The sequence below is a fragment of the Furipterus horrens genome, unplaced genomic scaffold (assembly GCF_987537825.1).
Source record: "Furipterus horrens unplaced genomic scaffold, mFurHor1.1.pri manual_scaffold_1, whole genome shotgun sequence".
NCBI classification, from domain to species: domain Eukaryota; kingdom Metazoa; phylum Chordata; class Mammalia; order Chiroptera; family Furipteridae; genus Furipterus; species Furipterus horrens.
In genome coordinates this window covers 176,380,105-176,401,890 of record NW_028327171.1, presented here as the reverse complement: position 1 = coordinate 176,401,890, position 21,786 = coordinate 176,380,105, and the positions used below count along the sequence as shown (strand labels likewise).

The 21,786-nt window shown below is 36.6% G+C and overlaps 1 protein-coding gene across 1 annotated transcript; it reads right to left on the bottom strand.

The window, feature by feature from the left end:
• Positions 1–356: 356 nt before the first annotated feature.
• Positions 357–21,338, bottom strand: DUSP19 (dual specificity phosphatase 19). Its single transcript, XM_090268235.1, has 4 exons — positions 21,030–21,338; positions 15,151–15,197; positions 8,542–8,694; positions 357–2,991 (listed from the first exon to the last, which is right to left on the bottom strand). Exons 1-4 carry the CDS (start codon positions 21,253–21,255, stop codon positions 2,752–2,754), a joined length of 666 nt encoding a protein of 221 aa, XP_090124361.1. The 5' UTR covers positions 21,256–21,338; the 3' UTR covers positions 357–2,751.
• Between the last annotated feature and the right edge of the window lie 448 nt (positions 21,339–21,786).

Genomic DNA, 21,786 nt, shown 5'->3' with positions numbered 1-21,786 from the left:
AAGACATACTTTTGTTTTCACCTGCTACATTCAAGAATCTTCGTAGAAATTACCTTTGAGGTGGACTTGCCATACACATTTGAACAACTTGTGTTACTAATAATCAGATGACAAGTTCAGAAGGTTTCCCCATCACCAGTGAACTTATCAATCAGAATGCAAATATGCCCCCTAGGTTACACAATACATATTCATACTATATGAATGTGCTATATTCATACATTTGAGTCAAGGTTCAATAGGGAAGAAGTGATGCACAAGTAAGATTGCAATTTTTAAATACTACACTCCATTTTCTCTGAAATATTTGAGTTACTATAAGGGTCTAAATTTTATCCAAAAGAATTTAAAAAAAAAGATTTCAGTTTTCAAAACTTTAAATATTTCTTGGTTTTCAGTCATCACAAGGCTATACTAAAGCATAAAGTTAGCAAAATGTTTTTAAAATATTAACCTCAAATAAACATAATTGTATGATATTTTCCAGTCTTTTTTCTGCTCATCTTTATCAGGTTGCTTTATATTTCTTTTCAGTGTTTAAAAACAAAAGATATTTTCATTTCCTCTTTCCTTTAAAAAAATTGTAGAAAATCTATTTTAATATAGAGGTAAAAACTCCTTGAAATATTTTCCCTCTCCCTCAAAGCAAACCTGTATTTGGTATACATTTTTATTTATAACATGTAAGATAAAGAATCATAATGATGAAACTCCTTTTTATAAATAACGAGGTGTGATATAGTGACTTATATCCATGGAAAACACAATAAATGTACTATATACTCATATATATGACCCATCATTGCCTTACATAGCATCCCTAATTTAAAAGACCTAATTACATTTATTGATCTATTTTAGATTTAGCAAACTACTATCATTTACGATAAAACAAAACAGATGCTCAAAGCACTTCTGTAGATAATACAGAGGATATGAGCTTGCACCATAACCAGATGACTACAAGCAACACCTAAGCATACAAAATACAGACATAAGTATTGTAGTATCCATTATGAACAAGTTCTATTCAAGGCTTCACATCACAAAATGTAATGGCTGAAAACTACACAGCACCTCGCAGAAGAAAATGTATTTAAATAAACATTTTTACGTGAATGGAAAAAGTTCACCCTACAAACCCTCAGCAATACTGACTACAGAGACAGTACTCATCAACCTCATATTTAAGACGATTCTTGTCTGCCTTTGTTGGCTTCAGACAACTCACTGTAGGTTGATTACATTTATACTGCTTCTCAACAGAAGCAAAGTTTATAGTTTTGCATGTGATGGCATGTTGTCAAGCTATAAGCGATCTCGAGACATAATCTGCATTGATCACTTCTACTTTTCACTCCTGACAGCATAAGAAAGCCTGCTTCCTCAAATACACAGATGTACATACTCAATGTGCACTTTCCAACTTATGTATGGGAATATACTAGCTCTCTAGAATATGTATTTAAGAAGAGCTGACTTTCTTAATATCTAAATGGCAAAGATATTTTCTAAGTCATGAAAGGTTACTTGAAAGCTATTAAATAAATCTTATCATAATTACTATATCAATTTTAAGTACATTTTATTTTTAATAAGTCAAAGAATACCTTTAAGCAACTTTATAAGGTAGAGTTGAACCTTGCCAATATGGAGACAATATTTCATTTATTTATTTATTTACTTACTTATTTATTGCTTATGCTGTTACAGTTGTCCCAATTTTTTACCTGTTCACCCGCCTCCACCCAGCCCACCCCCATGGAGACTTAATATTTTAAAAAGAGACTATTCAAGGCCTCTGGCCAGAAATAAAATTATAAATAATTTTAGGCTTTCTAACAATGTATTTAAAATTCATTATAAAACCATAACCCTTCTTTCCTTAAAAATATATTCTCTAGTAAAATATTGAACTAGAAAAGACCATTAAACAAATCGCATCTAAAAAATGATCTTTCAGTGTAAAATATTTTTCCACAGATCCAAGAAGATCAAAAAATTATTCCATGGGACCCAAAAACAGAACGCTAGGAACCCAGGATGCAAAGCATACAATATAAGAGACCAGATCACCTAATTAAAGAACTGTAAGCTCACAAATAATGTAAGAGAGAAAATCCACACAAAAAACTTAAAATATAAATCCAGCGAATATAATTAAATATAAAAAATCAAAATGAAAAGTGAGTAAATTTTCATAAAAGGACGTAAAAATTTTGTGACTATCGTAACTACTACATAAATATTGTGTAAACCTTCACATTTTGATTACCTCTCTTGGAAGGCTTAAGGTATTGGTTTTTTAATCTTAAATTATTTACAAAGAAATTTATCTCCCTCTGAAATAGTAAGTCAAGTAGCATTTCAAGATTTTTCCTTCATGGATACAGTTGCTGGAATAGAAAAGTACAAAAAGTCTTAACTGATTTAATCTTTCCATGCTCTAACACAGATTTTAAATTTAAACATTTTTTCTTCTACATAAATCAATTATTGGTAATACATTGTTATTTTCCCTTAGCAAATCAAAGAAGCATTTAATCACACATTATAATAACAAAGAAAATAATATAATTTAAAAAATTATTTATACACTAGCTCAGGTCAATCAATTGACCTCCATTTTCACTTGAAAAAAAAAACAAGAGAAAAGGATGTTTTTATTACTCTACTCTCTAAAAAAGGGGAAAGGTGGTTATAGAGGCCAACTTAGAAATTATTTGTCCATCATCTCTGCTAGAGTGTAACTCATGAACTGTTGTCCCCTTCTAATTCCCGTATTTTGTCACATTTATTGCTTTCTTTGCCCTCTTGATATGTACGAAGCTGCTCCATGAAGCCAGCATTTGGACATATGGAAGGCCTTGCATTTTTCACCAAAGAAAAAGCACTGGTAAATGAGATTTCTTCAGAATTCATCAGGAAGCCTATTACAATTGCAGCTGCCCTGGAAACCCCTGCATTACAATGAACAAGAACCACTCCATCCTGCAATAAAATCAAACAAAACCCTTCATTATTCATTTAAGAAAGGTTATTAAATCAATTGTATATTCTTATAGTCATAACAATTATACAATAAATATATTTATTCTATCAATTTATTTGCTTATCAAAACAAAAAACAAAAAAAAACCAGTTCATTGTAAGGAAAGAATGGAAAAACCAATCAATTACCTTCCAGGTTTGAAGTGCTTTGGTGGGGTATTTGTAATTCTCAAACAGTATTCTCTGTTAAACTGAAGTAATTAAGTAAAGTACACATAAAAATCTAATAACTTAGCCACATTCCTATATATAAGAGTTATAGGAGATATATGTGGAAACATGAAGAAAACCATAATCATAAACTAAACAGAAAGCCTGAGGCATTCTATGTACACGGAGTGTTCCCATAAAGCTAGTGTCATTAGCTTGGAAACATGAGTGTAAAATGATCAGCAAGGACAAAATCCCTACCCTTAGATATATTCTGGAAGGAAGTAACGTAAAAAATACTTAAACTTATCAGGTAGTAAAATGGTGACACAAAGAGTTTACGAAAATGTGAAGTGGAAAAGGTAATTAGACACCAGCCAAGGTCAATAAATGAATAACGTTTCAGGTAACTTGAAAATGATACTTCACAAGTGAAAAGGGACACAGTGTAAGACCAAAGCTGAGGGGGTAATATTGCATTAATAATGAATGTGATAGATCTGATGGAGCACCATTGATACAGGTTGGCTTATTTCAGGCTTTTAAAAAGTTAATGATCTGAATGAAATGGAGTGAACTGGGAGCACACACTACAGAACTAGATATTTTAGTTACTTCATATCCTGATTCTTCTTTTGGTACAACACAAAAAGGAAGATGGAAAGAGGGGAAGGGGAAAACAACAAAACTTAGAACTAAAGACCTGCTACCCAAAGCATATATTAGCAATATTATGTTTATAGCTCATTGGATTATTTCATTTTTGTAAGGCAGTATTCTCAGATTCATAAATCTATTGCGAAATTCCTTTTCCAAATCTGTTGTAACAAATTTTCAAGTGCATCTCACTTCAAAAAAGCCAAACGATCCACAACAAAATTATCCTCATATCAAAAAGATAATATCAATTGTTTTCATATATATATATTTGCATTATTTCCAGACATCAAGTTTCTATATAAGAAAAGCAAAACACAAATATTCACTATACATATACAAAACTCTTATCACTTTGTACAATAGTTCATTTTTATGAGACTGAAGACATTTTAAAATCATAGTACAATAACTGCTGAAAACTATTAATGAATTTCTTTTAACTCAAAACAAACTAGACATTTCAAAGAAACTTAGAAATCATAAAGTTTAATGACAGATACCCTTCAGGGTCATTTTTAATATTTCTGACTATCCATACCTATGCCTTTGAAAATGAAACTAGCTTTACTTTCAGTCTTATATGCTGTACATCCAGTTTCAGCTAAGGTTTAATAATGTTAACATTTTCTTCTCTCTTACATTCTTTATGGAACAGCTACCTCTCTGTTGGTTTCCAGCTGTTGTATTTACCCATTCATGTTTTATCATTCCTTGGCTATCACACAGTCCTTGAAAGTATTTCCAGAAAAATTATTGACTTTACATCCCCTTTACAGAATTCAAAATAGTGACAATTAAATAATATAAAAAGCAACTTTTTTTCTTCTGCACGTGCTGTTATCCTCTGCCTGGAAGCCTTTGCTCCTCCTCTTGGTCCAGCTAACTCTGGTGTCTGCCCTAAGAAGCCTGCCTCTCTCTGAGTGAGATGAGGGCAGGGAACTATCTTAGCCTAGATATCTCTGTATGCGTAGAACTTGGTGCAATTTTTGGCACAGAGTAAATATTCCATAAATGTTTGCTGAGTAAATTAATTTTGTTCTGCATTTATGAGAACAAAAGCAATCTCTTAAAAATTCACATCACCATTTTGCTATAGGCAGTAATTAGGTTACGGTATTTCCATTTTATCAAGCTTTCTTTATTCTTGTGTTGTTATGAATAGCTTGTCGACCAGATTGCACACTCCTTGAAGACAGCAATATATATCCCTTGTATCTCCTCAGCATAAGTAATTGATATTGGTAAACAGATTAACTGAGCCAAGTTCAGGTCTTTTGTAAATGAGTCTTTGATATATAGAAAAATATATCAAAATGTTAACAGTGGTTATATCTAAATTTTGGGAGTAGGGTGAACTTAATTTTTAGTTATCTGTATTTTCCAATTTTTCTACAAGGATACAGATTACTTATGCTTTTAAAATCACATCAAATAAATAATAAAGTAAACAAGTAATACCAAATACACATTTTCATACTAACAAACAAAACCTTTCACACACTAAAAAGAGGGGAGCATCTAAATGTCCCAAAGAGAACTCTTGAGGTTATTGGGGTTACCTTACTACTTCCCTTTCATGTATAATTCTGTCCCTTTAGGCATAAACCTGACAAATAATGCATGAGGTGGAGATAGAGTAAGGACAGAGAAACAAGTAGAGTTTTATAAGTACAGAGAAATGAGGGAAAACATTGGAAAATGGAAAACACTCCATTTGGCAGCTAAAAACAGCAAACTAGGGCCTACCGACGTCATTTTGAATCATACAATTTAATAATGCTTGCATATACAATAGACAAAGTCTTAAAGAGGTCTTGTCTAGAAAAAAGATGAAGACAGCTCACAAATTCTAGTGCTAAAAATAAGTATGTATTAATCTAAACAATAAAGAGTTTTTAGGGCAAGAAAATATTGGCTGAGGTTAGGTTCCCAAGGCCTGATGAATTAGGACATATTGTGGAATTCTAATACAACTTGCAGCAGAAATGTCTCATGCATCTCCTCAGATTCTCATGCACCCTAAACTGGCTCCACCTCAGCTGTCACCTCTGTAGCCAGCTGCTCCTTTTAGGCCTTTTGAGTTTTGCTTGCCTAAAAAGTCCTGGCTCTTTCCCAGTGGCAGTCTCTGCATAGACAGGTCCACCCTGAGTTCTGGATTCTCTTGTTGCTTCTGAACTTAGGTGAAAAGTCACACCACAGGGCATTGGGTTTGGCTTCAGGTAGCTGCTGAAACAGTCAATTGTTGTACCCTGGAATTGTGGGGTTAGTTATTTCCCCACGGGTAAACTTTGACCAGTGGGAAACAGGAGTCAACAGACAGCCAGGCTGGTAAGTTCTCTCTTCCCTCCCTCCCAAATTCTGTATTGAGGTTTCTTTGTACTCCTTGCCCAGATGTATTTTGGGTGGTGGCCCTGGCTGGTTTGGCTCAGTGGATTGAGCGTCGGCCTGCGAGCTAAGTGTCGCTGGTTCGATCTTCCAGTCAGGGCACATCAGAGAAGGAAAACTCTGACTCCAAAAAACCTCCGCTGCCTTGCGGCATACCTCTTCAGGGGAAAGGCTAAGGGAGTAAACCCCGACAGAAAATCCGGAGCCGGAGTCCCTAAGGCGGTTTGACGTCGTAGTCAACACCAGCAACTCCTGCGGCGCACCTGAAGCCAAGATGTATTGACTCCGTCTTTCCCTTGGACCCTTCAGCTGCGAAGAGAGGGGGGGGTCTGCTGCATGGGCAACAGCAGACCCTCCATATCACCCTGCCCAGGCTCTGTAGCTTCAGCTTCACTGGAGAGGACACTCCAGCGTCATCGCAAGATGTCGACTCAACACGGGAGGAGACAGATACCGTGTCACTCCCGAGTCGGACTGCACAGCCATTCTCGGCGGTGCAGATAGACTCTTAAGAAGCTACACCATCGTCTCTCAAGACGGACGGCTGCCGACGACGATTTTGGGTGGTAGAGAAGGTGCACCTAGTGTTGTCACTGTCAATTGACTGCAAAGTTGTACTCAGCAGGGTCAACACATCACCTTATGTTGCTTCTCATCCTTCCCTGAATCTTCTCTTTTCCTTCTCACCCTCACTTCCTAGCGATTGCACCTCTCAAATGAAGCGTCAGCTCTTAATCCTTTGTCTCGAGTTCTGTTTTCCAGGAAACCCAAGCAAAGGACCATTTTAATTAACTATTACCCTTTCCACTTTTGACTTGCAACATGTACATATCTTCCAAATTTATATGAATATGGATGCTGTCTACACTTTTCCTTTACCATCTTAAGGCATATTCTACCTCTCTGTAGAGAAACAGCTAATGCAGGGACATTATCATTTTTATTTTTAACGTTAATTACTGGCACCCTGGAATGTTGCAATCTAAAGCCTATCAAATTTTTCAAAGGAGTTAAAGACTGGCCGATATTAGGTTTTGAATTAGAAAACCTCTTCCTTTTCTTTCATCCAAATATCTGCTAATAAATAAAGTTGAATGGTAAGGTGCAATGGTTTTATATTTTCAGTGTAATCTAGAGAAGGCACCTAGACCACTGCTGGGCACATACAGCCCTCAATAAATATTGCTAAATAAAAGAAAGAGAGAGAGAGGAAGGAAGAAAGGAAATGAGAAAAGAGAGAAGGAAGATCATTAGAATTCAACTAAACTGAATTCTAATGTTAACTGTCATTGATGGTTAGGTGTTTTTGGTGACTTAACTTTTCTCTGTAAGTGCTTTTACATTTCCATCTACTTATCTCCATAAATTTTGTAAGAATTATATGCTGATTAAAAATGATGTCATTTCAAGGTGTAATTATGGGTAACAGCCAAATTAGAAGCTCGGCTTGTCAGTGTGTTGACTTGGATCTAGTACCAAGATCAAAGTATTACCCTGTCAGTTGGTCTTCTAAAGTCAGAAAACCCAATGGAGAGTTTATCAGCATTTTCATACAATCTAAGTAAAGCAATACCCATTTAGTCCTTAGAGGGCCCTAAAATTCTATTTTTGAAAATACACAGATTTGGCCTGGCTGGTGTGCCTCAGTGGATTGAACACCGGCCTGCAAACCAAAAGGTCACTAGTTCAATTCTCAGTCAGGGCACATGCCTGGGTGTCAGGGCACATGCCTGGGTTGCAGGCCGGGTCACTGGGTGGGAATGTACGAGAGGCAAGGCAACCAATCTTTATATCTCTCACACATCGATATTTCTCTCCCTTTCTTTCTCCCTCCCATCCCTTCTCTCTCTCCCTCCCATCCCCTCTCTCTAAAAATAAATAAATAAAATCTTTTTAAAAAACGCACAGATTCACAATCCCCACCTCCTCGGCCACAAAAATAAATGCATATTAATCTTCATAAATAAATACATTAATAGGACTACAGCAACCTCTATCCTATAGTCCAATTTGATTATCTTGCAAATTGGTCAGTCGAGTGGTTATAAACTGTCAAAGGAATTCTAAGTACACAGGCATAGGAAAAGGAAAAAATAATTTAAAATTAAATTAAAAAATTAAATTGAGGAAAGAGCAATTAAAGAACTAAATAGTTGTAGGAATTAATAAAATATTGTTGGAGGGGAAATTTCATTATGGTGCTCTATATATTCATTACAAAAAGAATAAATTTGGATAATGGACTCATTTTTAAATTTCTGCTTTTGAAGAACGATGGATCAAAATAAAACTTACCTTCATTTTTGCTTCTTCAATAAATTCAAAACATTCTGGAAAATAAGACAGGATATCGGTTTCAGGCAGATCCAGTATAGAAATGGTTTTGTATATAAAGTGACTGAGGAAAGCATTTTCAACTCCATATGCAACATTGAGAATATGAGTCACCTTAAAGAGAAAAAGAAAAGATTTAAAAAAATTCTCATGAATTAGGGTAATTAAAAAGAGGCTGGGATGTTGAGATCTGTAACAAGAATGAACAATTTAAGCATGACATATTGGAATAATACTTCCTCAAGAAAGCCCTATCTGACTGCCTCATCTCTCACAAAGTGCTATTTCTATATATTTCCATATACTTGTCCTATTATCGCCTATACCACTTAGAGGTTGTGTCCTTCACTGTATTAGAAACTCCATGCGGGTAAGGACCATGTTTAGCTTACAATTATAAGTAAGCATTGTGAATGATCAGTGACCTTGGCACAGAAAGTACTTAAAGTATTTGTTGAATAAATCAATGAAAATGTCCATATAAAAAAAGTTAACTAAAAGAAGTACATCAGCAGCACAAATTTCCCTTTCAATAATTATTCTTCTTCATTAGTACATGGTTCTCTGGAGTGGCTGCACATTAGAATCACCCGGTGAGCTTTTAAAAATATCAGTGCCACTCGGCCTCAAAGCCAGAGTTTTGATGAATGAGTGTGGGTGAAAGATGGCATGGTCATGAAAAATTTTCTTTCAAATGGTACACATAAGGAACCTCCTACTCCATGTATGCATTCGAGCCCCTTTCCTAGAGCTCACCAAGCATGTGGAAGGAGCCATGGAAAGTCCACTAAGAAAATCCAAAGGCTAAACAGATGAGAAAAATGAGTCATTGTTTCTTGTCATAACATGCTTCTCACTGTATTTATTCTTTCTTAGCATACATCTTAGTTTATTTTGTTTTTTGGACGTTCTTTTTTAACTTTGGTGTTTGCTTGATCTTGTTATTTTCATGTATTTCACACATATTGAAGAGGATCTGTCCATCCCTGCCTCTCTGGCCTGGACTACCGTCACAAGTATGGCTCTGGAAGTGCCCCACACCTCCCTCCAGCACAGCTGAATGGATTCTGGTGCACACAGGACTTAAGCTAGGCTGATCCTATTACCTTTAGAAATGTAAAGAATGGGTGTAAAAGACAGCTGGAATGATCCAAAACTGAGAGTTTTAAGACAGCCATTTCTCTTAAGTGCTCAGAGAACCTGAAAAGTCCTACTTCCAAAGGAGAAGAACAGAGTAGATACACAGAGAGGGGCCATGACCCCAGCAGAGAGAGGAACCATCTAGAATGGCCTTCTATTCCCTGGCATGGCCATGCTCTGCCCTTGGGTTCCAGAGATCCCCCTAAATAATCATACACATTCTCTTCCTTGCTTAGGTTTCTGTGGTTCACAACCAAAGAATATTGAGACACTCGGGGAGCTAGGCTTCACAGAGAACCATAGGCCATTTACTAACCCAACTGCTTTGCGGAAGACAATGGGAAGACCTTCAACATCCGCTCCAGAGAAACTCTCAAATAGAGGGGAGATGGAAGAAACCAGAAAGAAGAACATTTTTAGAAGAGTCTGAAATGTCCTTCTGCTTTCCTCTAAGTCACTCTCTCACTCCCAGTATCCTTCTGGCCAGGAATATATAATTCTGCCCTTAATTACATAATATCTTCAATGTTTTATATTATTGATGCATTTGCTTTCTCTTTACAACTATATTCCCAAAAAACCAGGAATGAGGTCTGACCACTTCCAAAAAATATATGTATACAAAATATCGTCGGCAGCCGTCCATCTCGAGAGACGATGGTGTAGCTTCTTAAGAGTCTATCTGCACTGCCGAGAATGGCTGTGCAGTCCGACTCGGGAGTGACACGGTATCTGTCTCCTCCCATGTTGAATCGACATCTTGCGATGACGCTGGAGTGTTCTGTCCAGTGAAGCTGAAGCTACAGAGCCTGGGCGGGGTGATATGGAGGGTCTGCTGTTGCCCATGCAGCAGACCCCCCCTCTCTTCGCAGCTGAAGGATCCAAGGGAAAGACGGAGTCAATACAGCTTGGCTTCAGGTGCGCCGCAGGAGTTGCCGGTGTTGACTACAACGTCAAACCGCCTTAGGGACTCCGGCTCCGGATTTTCTGTCGGGGTTTACTCCCTTAGCCTTTCCCCTGAAGAGGTATGCCGCAAGGCAGCGGAGGTTTTTTGGAGTCAGAGTTTTCCTTCTCTGATGTGCCCTGACTGGAAGATCGAACCAGCGACACTTAGCTCGCAGGCCGACGCTCAATCCACTGAGCCAAACCAGCCAGGGTATACAAAATATACATGTACATATATTGTATATTACATTTATATTATATATATATCATTACCTATATATCTTGCCTATACATCACAGGATTATGGAGGAGCAGAAATGAGAATCTTGGGAAAACCTGTTGAAAGGTAAAAGTGCATTACAAATATTGTGGATTATTAAACCAATGCCTGGGTAGTTTAGCTGTTTGGAGATGCAATTTTTATGTATATTGATCAAATGGTCTTGGTTGTAAAGAACAGTACTGAGTTGCAGGTGGTGGTACTGAAAGGGACCCAGCCTAAAACCCTTCTAGTAATCAAGCATGTTTCCAAAATGCAGGTACAGAGGTCCTAGCAATGGTTTGGGATGCCCTTTATAATAAGAAGAGCCCCTTTACTGAGTATGTATTATATGCTAGGCATATAATTTATCTCAATCCTCATATTTGTTATTTCCAAATAAAACATTATAAAAAAGAAACATTAAGAATTCTTGCTCTCATCCTACCCCTATCCACTCCAATACCTCCCACACTGATGACAACCACAACCTCCTTTGTTGGTTTCTTGTACATTCTTTCAGAGTAGCTTTATGTAAATATTTTATTTACTCCCTTTCTTACCCAAAGGCAACACCTTGCCTCATTTATATACATCCTGAGAATCTTTTCATATGAGTCTTTAGAGACCCTTTTCTGTATTCCTTTTATAGCTATTCGGTATTCTATGATGTGGGTGTACCATTGTTCATGTAACCAATTCCCTATTGATGGCCACATGGTTTGTTTTCAATAATTTGCTATTATAAACAATTCTGCAAAAAATAACTTGGAACATTTTATGTTCCACTCAGTCTTCTATCCTCCACACAGCTTTATCCGGCAAACACCAGGTACTCAAGGACTACCTTATAAATAAAGCAGCCATTATTACCATATGTCAACATTAAAATTCCTATAGAAACTTCTGAAGTGATCCTCCACCAGAGAATTTCTCCTAGTTACAGCACTTTACTTGAATGTTAGGATATCCTTTTGAAATGTGCCATGTGTTTAAATCAGCAAAGTTGTTGTTTTTTTTCAGTATCCTTAAACTTTTCTAGCAACCCTTTAATTCAGCTGCTCAGCTTACCTCTGCTTCTCCTCCCATAAACCCTCACATTTGCTATTCTCTCAGCCTGAAGTCCTCTTGCCCTGATCTAAGCATGGCTGACTCTGACATAAGGTCTCAGCTGAAATGTAATATCCTCCAAAAGGCCTACCCTGACTCACGTCGCTGCCCCCAACTCCTCAAATCGCCTCATTCGAATTCTTTCAGAGAATGTATCCTCATCTCAAAGAATCATGTTTTAAGAGCAAGGACCTTACTCCTTGTTCATTTCTATATCTCCTGAACCTAGGAAGGTGCCTAGCACTCACTTACCTCATGGGTGAGAGGCAGGGTGGCATTCTTTTGGCTACTCTGGACTCTATCAACTCACTTCCATTCCATCCTCCAGTAAAAATTCTTGCTCTTTGAGGTTGATACAAACTGACTGCATTTGGGGGGCACCTGACTCTCAATGGGCTGAATCCGATCCAAAGTCCTGCCATTATTCTGGGTGATAGCAATTTCCAGTTGGGTTTAACAGTTTCCAATGACTTCCCTCATCACTCCACTTCAATCACACTCCTTCAAAGCCAATGCCCAAAAGTGCTCCAGGTCTGCTACAATAAAGTCAAGCATTCCACTCTTATTATTTTTCCAGATCTTTTATTCACTTACTTCCATTAGACCTCACAAGAACCATCAACTCCTTGATCTTTCTATTTCTTCTTATCCATTGGCCCCCTCTTGCCTTCACTTCTTTTTTTACTTAGCTTATCATCCATGGTCCACCTTCCCTGCACCTGTCTGGTAGAAGTTGACTGTACACCAAGACTGCTAAGCATTGGCTGAGAAAAGTCACACAATACTGCAGACCATAAATTTATGAGAGCCAACCTCATATATGCTTAGCAACTATATTTCCCTAGTAGGCTATCCTTCTCATCCTCCATATCAGCTTTTTCCAAACTTCCTCACTTTCCTAATAACTTTCAACCCTACTATCTCTGCCTTTCTTCAGCTAATCACTTCACTTCCTACTTCAGTATAAAGAGAAGCCACCACATAGGAACCCTCACATTTACCATCACATTTAACAACATTGCCTACAGCTGCACCCACGTTTTCCTTCTGCCTTCTTACTGCAATGGATGACGTGCTCCCACATGCTTTATAAGGCTCATTCTGGCACCAGTGTTTGGGGCCAAACTGCTTACTACTTTTGTGGCACACCCCTCTAGCCACAATTCTTGCTCCATTTTAATTCCTTCCTCGACCATCAGTTCTAAAGCATGCTCAAAACTATCCATCTCCCTCCCTTGACTGTTCCCATTCTCCTTTCCTTTTTCTTTTCTTTTTTTTTTCTGCTATCATTTCTTCCATTTCTCAGCCACTTGATCTCTCTGGCTTTAGTGTCCAATTCCAATGAAACTTCTCATCAAAATCACTAACAACTTCTTTGTTGTAAAATCCAATGGATGTAATTTAGTGCTAATTGTAGTTAAACTTCTGGCAGCATCTGACTCTGCTGACTCCCCTCCTTAAAACACTTGCCTTCTTTGGCTCTCATGACACCACACTTTTTTGACTTTGCTGACCTCTTAACTATACCTTTCTAGCTGCAAATTCTTCCTTTGACCATTCCTTATAGTTTGGTATTATGCAGGGTTCTGCTGTTGGCTGCCTTCTCCATTCACTTTATTCCTTTCCCCAGGTGATTTTATCTATTCCAATGATTCCAATCACTGCTTGTATGCCAAAGATTCCTACATTTATATTTTCACCTCTTACCTGAACTTGCAGACCTCATATATCAACACTACTGAATAACTTAATCTAGATCACCCATAGCATCTGAAATTAAAATGTTCAAAACTGAGCTCATTGTTTTCCCTCCAGAACCTGTTCCTCCCTGTCTCATGGAATGGCACCAACCTTATTTAGTTACCCAAGGAAGCTGGATATCAGCTTTGACTCCTGCTCCCTCAAACTCGCTCTCCCCTCACCTTGATCTATAGGTAATTAATCATTAAATTGTGAGGATTCCATTCTTAAAAAAACAAACAAACAAAAACCCTCATCAATTTATCTCTACTCCCATTGAATCCTAACCTAAGCCACAATCATCTCTTATTGTTTTTGTTTTTTCAGATTACTGCAACAGTCTTTAGTTGTCGCCCATCTCTAGCTTGAAGAACCCTCTGACCTATTTTCCACACTGCCTCTAGTGAACAGTCTTTCTAAACTACAAATTTGATCCCTGGCTAAAACCTTTCACAGGCTTTCCACTGTCTTTTGGACCAAATCCAAACAATTTACTCTGGCTTACACAGACTTTTGTGATCTGGCTCATGCTTACCTCTGGCCTTGTCTCTTGGTACACTTCTTTCTCACACTGTCTATAACAGGGTTACTGAACTTCAACCTTTCTCTTGCCTATGGATTCCCACACAAACCACTTCTTCTACACTTGTGTGCTGCCTCCCCACCCACTTTTCTGTCTGCTCCCTCTCCATTCTCTTTCAGAACAAAACTTCAATGTCTCTTCCTATCCCCAGCCCAACGCAAGCCAACCCAAAGCAAATATGGGTTCAGGGCTTTATCTCCTCTGCACTCCAAAGGCAACATGCACTTTCTCAGCAGAGCACACAGCGCACTGTTCTTTCTCCCCTTCCTGCCCCTCATATTGTTTCGTGTGAACAAGAACCATAGCAATTTCATGACTCTGAAACAGCACTTGTCAAAATAGTAGATGGCTAGGAAAAAATTTTTTTGAGTAAATATTGAAATAAGTAATAAATCACATCAGTTGTACAGGAGAGGGTAGGAGGAAATGGCACTGGGGAAGAAGTGGTATATGAATATGAGTTAGGACTCAAGGCCTGGGTAGGTCTTGGTCAAGAAGAGGGGAAATTCTATACCACACAGAGGAACTACATAAGCAGAGGCAAGAAGATGTGCCTCCACAGTGAGGTTCATAAAGATATATGAAGGAAGAATGAGAGAATATAAAACTGGAAAGATGGATTACAAATCCACATATTTGAATTAAATACTCTTTGCAACTTTATTAAAATGACAGACAAAAATGTTATCGATTAAACTCTGAAATGGACCAATACAGTTTTTCCTAATTAAATGTAATATTTAATAAATGTAACCTTCTCTACAATGTACCAGACCTGAAACATTTTTTTTACCTTGTGCTTTTTCAGTGTATCCAGATCATGAGCAGCATCTTGTGAGCCTATAAGAAATAAATCATATCACCTTGAACATAAAAATAATCATCCTGACTTTTTATCCAATTTTTGCAATAATTCTGTTATTCATTTGTTTTGAAAAGTACAACTTTGGAGGACCTCATTCTAACTTTCTGAAAGACAATCTGGTAATAATTGTAAAAATATTCATCTTGTATATACTCTTGGACTTTTAGGAATTTGTCCTAGAAGTTCTAGATGTTACAAAGATAAGCTATCAGGATGTTCATCATAGTTCTGTTTGTAATACCACAAAAATAACGCAACAACCTAATAATAGGTTGTTTTTAATCTTGTTTAAAAAAACAAAGCCCAATAATAGGTATTAGGTTAAATAAAAGATAGTCCAGTTGTGTAGTGAAATATATAGATATTAGAAGTGATAAATGTAGAAGAATATTTAGGGCATGGAAATATATTCCCAATATATTAGGTGACAAAAGCAGGTTACAAAATACTATCACCCATTTTTGTAATAAAAAAATGTATATGCTTAAAATGGGTAGGAAGTATATAAAACAAAATGTTAACTGTGATGACTGGTGATTTTTCTTCTTCATGCTCATTTGTATTTTTACAATAGATAACTATTTGTTTTGAAAATTAAAAGAGAATATTTTTTTTAAGACAGTACCAGCTGGTTTGGGAACACCCAAAAATACTTAGTACCAGCTTGTTCAGGAACACCCAGTAGAGTAAAGCAAACACTGTTGGGTTTAGAATTCCACCCACTTCTGTGAACCAGTAGGGCTGTGCCCTTTTACAGTTTCTGTCAAAGTTGGCTTTCCAGATTTCCTACACCTGGAAGATGACTCTAGTTAATAAGAAAGTTCTTACAAGTGAATAACTAGTTAAAATAAAATGAATTATACAATTGGAAAAATAGGATATTTATTATTCAAGTATTTTACTTTCCTGAATTAGGTTCTATTTCCATAAACAATGTTCTTCCTACCTTACCTACCTGGGAAATCTGCCAGCTTTATGACATGATTTTAGGTAGCTGAAAGGCCAGTAAGTATGATGGTCAATGTTCTCTTGGTAATACAAAGCTCACAGACTCCTCATTGAGATTACACTCAATTTTATTCTCCTCAAATGCTAGCCTATCAGAATATTACCATTTGTTAAAGCTGAATGATAAATACATAATTGTCTGTTATACAGTAATATAGTATTGTCTCGAATTGGCTATGCATTTGAAATACTCCATAATTTTATTTTAAAATTTTATTTCTTTTTAGAGAAACAGGAAGAGAGGGAGAAAGAGTTGGAGAGAAACATCGATGTGAGAGAGGAACATTGATCGGCTGCCTCTTCTATGCACCCTACCGCCGATTAGTGACCAAACCCTGCAACCCAGGCATGTGCCCTGACTAGGAATCGAATCAGCGAACTTTTGCTTTGTGTGGGACTACGCCCAACCAACTGAGCCACACCGGTTAGGGCAATACTCCATTATTTTAAAATTTTTCTCAATTTTCTTTCAGAATTCCTAACCATCTCTGGAGCGGTCAGGGAATGGGATCAAAAGACTTAATTGAAATTTGGTGGTTTATTATGCATTCGTCTTCTAAATAATAATTCTACTCTTACTAATCCTTAAAATAAAAAATCAATTAATGAAATTATTTCCTTTACCCTTAACTGTTATTATATTTTGATCATTTCCATTAAAAACATAAACACACACACACATGCCAAATGAACAGTTAGCAACCATATTTTGAAAGTAACTTCCAGAGTGTGAGTAGTTGATATAAATTTAGTATTTGAAGAAAAAAAAAAAAGCAACTCATAAGCTCTGTCTTTTCAAACAATAAGAAATTTATAGTGTTAATAGTGTGGAGGAACAATTTTAGTCAACACAAATGGATATCAGGTAATCAGTTTGTATGTTTCATCTAATACTTAGTAGTATTCAGTTCATGTTAATTCTCTAGAAATTTTAGATATAAACATCAATTTTTTTCCCAATTTTAAATGGCTGCTCTGTGTTGCAATCTTGTATTAAACTTATATTGGTAAAACACTTAGCATTAAAAGAAATAAACACTGAATCATATGTTATGACATATTATTAAAACCTTTGTTTTGTTAAAGTAGTATGCTCTCCTTTTATAAACTATCTTAATCAAAGTTTAAAAACAATTACCAAATTTGCCCTGTCCAGTTATCTCGGTTGGTTAGTGTTGTCCTGATATGCCAAGGTTGTGGGTTCGATCCTGGTCAGGACACATACAAGAAGAATAAGCCAATGAATGCATAAATAAGCAAAACAACAAATCGATGTCTCCTGTCTCTCTCTCTCAATGTCTCTCTGTCTCTTTCTCTCTGTCTCTCTCTCTCTCCCCCTCTAAAAGTAATAAGTAAAAATTAAAAAGAATAAAAACAAATATCAATTTTAGGAATTCGATGATCTTAATGGTGGCTACATGAATCTATACTTGTGTTAAAATTCATAGAACTAAATACTAAGTCAATTTATCTGTATGACAATTTTTTAAATAATAAAAATGAAGGTAAACAGGATTAGAATTAAAGAGGTCTAATAATAATAATAACTTATAGTTATATTGGACATTGATACAAATTACTAATACTCATTACTTTGGCCAAGTTTTATTATGAAACTATTACAGATGAGATAACTGATTTAGAAACAATACAGGGGTGGGCACAAGTAGGTTTGCAGTTGTAATACAAATAAATTATAATAATGCAAAAATAAACTCTGTTTTGTGTATTCACAATTGCAAACCTACTTGTGCCCACCCCTGCATATATTACATGCTATTGCAGTTGAGACTTCAAACAAGTTCAGTGGTTTGCAATCATAATATATGTATCATAAAAAACAGGCTACATAAGATCTTCAGAACACTGTTTCTATTTTTTAAGAGATCTTTTTTATAAAAATGCCAAATATTGTATAAATTCTGATATAGCATATATTAATTTACAAATCACTTTTCACCAACACAAAAACAAATGAAAAAGACATTATTACATCAGTAAAAAGCAAAATAAGTGACATTCCAAATAGAAATATTTTATTTGATAAAACCGGTAGGAGTGAACATTCATAAATGGACAGAAATAAGAGTATAAATTAATAGGATAAGGGAATAATATTTTACATAATAACTTCACAAAATAAAGAGCTATATAAATTTAATGTTTTATCTGTGCCCCAAGAATATTGGGCTTCCTAGATCTTGGACATCTTCTATAATCTCATAAAAGATCCCAAGCTTTTCATCTAAAATTAAGAGATCTCAAAATGGCACCAGCTGGGACTTCTTAACAGAGTGAATATAACAAATAATAAGTACACCATTTAACTACCCAAGAAAAATGGAATTTTCTACTTTTACAAATCAAGTTCGACTGAAGAAAAGTCCTAGTGACTTTTATTGTAAAAATGTAATTTGCAAAACCTACAGAAATGCTCACTAAGATCTTTTAGCAACCTGTTAGATAGTCAAGGGCCTATGTACAGATTTTTGAAATACAGATGCTTGTTTGAATTTATCAACTAACTGAAAAAGAAAGGTTATATTTTTAAAAGACAGAATATGTTAAAATTATATTTTAAAAAGGTAGATTGTATTTTATATAAATATATTTATTATATTTAGCTCTTGATTTTCTTTATTTCCCCAAAACGCAAGTCAACTGGAATGTAGTACTGGGTTGGAGTTGTGCTTCTTTGAAGAGGTGAGGGAAGCTCTTGGAAGCAACCTAGAAACAACTCCCATCTCCAGAAAGAAACCTAGTCTGGTCAGAAACAAGCCCTGCATCATTCATGTGGAAGAACTTTAGATGTAACCATCCAAGGGTCCCTAAAGAATACGGCACTTGTAACTGGGCAGAAAAAGGTCCACCTACCTCTCAGAAGAAAGGCTGTGCCAGATGAAAATATCCCATTTCCTGGTTCAGAGAGGGGACCAAATAAGGACTAGTTTCACAAGCCCCTCCCAGAACTCTCCTAGGATCCTGGGAAGGCTTCCAATGCCAATTTGAGAATGCTACCTTGATCAAGTCACTTTGGATAAGTCTAGATCAGCAATTTTCAACTTTTTTCATCCCATGGCACTGATAAATTAATTACTAAAATTCTGCAACATATCAAAACTATAATTTTTGCCCATCTGACCAAAATAGGTATAATTTTTATTCATTCATACCGAATGACTATTGTTGTGTTGGCTGTTGTCATTTTTTTATCTGACAATCTAAGGGAAAAGAGGTCAGTGTTCCTGACTAGTCAAGGTACTGCATATTTTAAAATTTTTTGCAGCATACCAGTGTGCCTGTCGTGACACACCAGTTGAAAATCGCTAGTCTAGATAAGAAATAATAATACAAAGAAAAATGTTTATTCTACAATAATTTTACACCATTATTACTACAATGGAAGCCACATAAATGAAAAATGTGCCTGGATATATTTCCTTTCCTAGAGATGGTGTGCAAGTCCTGGGTGAATCTTCCAGACTAGCTAGATGGCCCACTTAACTTTTCACTGGGCTGCAGAAACTAGTTGGAGATATTTATTTGGTGAATTTAAAGATAGTCCATGTAATAATTCATATAATACACAATACAATCATGACTCCTATGTATATTGCAATTGATTTGCTTTAAAAACCTTTCACGAAAGAAAATAAAACTTTTACAACAACCTCAGAGCAACCCTATGAGATAAGCAGATACTGTTACTTCAAATTTACAGATGGCTTGTAGGAGGCCCAGAGAGGATAAATGGGTTGCACTAGCTCATCTAGTAAGTTAGAGGCACAGCAGGGCTGAACACCTGGTTCCCGGAGGCAGTCTATACATCCATGGAGCACAGGAGTCAGATATGAGCTTGATGTCCAGCTGTTATTTACTAGGAGTGTTAACCCTGAGCAAGCTACTTAACCAATCTTAAATCCAGTTCCCATCTGTAAAATGGAGCTGATAATCCCTACTTCAGTTTTTGAAAGTGAGATGCTGTGTGCATTTCGCATAGTACCTGACTATTTCTGGCTCCCAGTCCAAACTTGGCTGCATAAATATTGGCACATTATTTATCTTTCCAAGTCTTAATTTCTCTATTTATAAATGAAAAACAACTCAAGCCAACTTGAAAATATTGTTGATTAAAAAAAAAAAAACAACAAAACTGTACCACATTCTTGCTAAGATAACAAGTTTATACATTTTAACTGTGCTTTGTTTGCTATTTGTGGACTAACCTGTGTATAGAAAATCAGTACTTTACATAATACAAAAAAAAGAAAATTCATAATACCATCAGACTCATAGCTATAAAAGTCCACCTTTTCCTTAACACTATAATAACAGCCACCATGGCAGGTGTGGTCTCAGGAGGTCTGCATTCCATACGGTTTGTAACAGCAGAGCAGGAAAACAAGCACATGACTATTTCAAGTACTAACTTTTCAAGTTGAAACTTGAAGTTTTGCCTAATAAGAGCATTTTTTTAAATTTGATTTCTAAAGTTGTATCCTTTTATAATTAAAGAAAACACTACATTAGTGTCTTATCCTCCAGAGAAATTAGAAAAACCACAAGTCTTTTCTAAAAGCTCAAATACCAGGAGCTATGTGCTACTAGAATCTACGCTTCGTACGGATATATTGTGGGGGCAGAGCCATCTCTAGCTAGCTAATGGAAGTCCCATGTTCAAAAAAGGAAACGTTTGAACTTTTCGGCAGGAGAGCTGATAGTACAAATTATTACATAATAAGGGAAATAATTATAAAGTAATATGATCAAAGGACTCAGTGGCAAATCCATATACTCACCCAGGAGCAACCATGGCTTAATAATGCCAACTTGCAGGTCCAAGCTAAGATCCTGCACATAACCACAAGCACCCCCACTGCTCGGTTCTACTTCTTCCACAACGTGAATTTTGGCATCTTTCCATGTTTCTATTATTTTCTTTCCAGTTAGCGTTGTCACCCTGGTGCATTGCTTCCTGAGATTATTCCGGGAGAATGCTTTAATTTCCTGGTTAAGGGAGTGCATTACATGAGCAGTGACTAAGAACAAAAACAAGCAAATCCAGCCAGCACAGAAAAGGACTGAAATCCCAGTCCCTTAATGCTCTGGTAACAAATGCAGCCTCAGGGGCGCACCGCCCTCCCGTAACAAAAGCAAAGGGCAAAGGGAGACTTCCGGCTCCCTTTTTCCCAGAGCCGAAATGCAAGGCAAACTTTGATTGGCCCTTGAGAAGCAGGCGCCGATTGGGTGCCCTTTGGTGAACGGAAAACATGCGTTTTTTCTCTAGGTTCGAGGAACCCACTGAAGTGTTTTCTTACTGATGCTGTTTAAATCTAGATGTATAAGGCTTAATTGGAGAGAGGACTGCTATTTCCGAGCTCTTTAAAAACAGTGATTGTCTCTGTTTGGTGCCCCGTGTGGTAGTGAACGATATGATGTGGGCTGACGGCGGGGTCACTGTGCAAAAACTTCCTACTTTGCAGAGCCATCCTGCCTGCCTGCTCTTAGGCTAATGAGGGTTGGCGGGGAGACGTACAGCAGGCTTTCAAAGTTCTT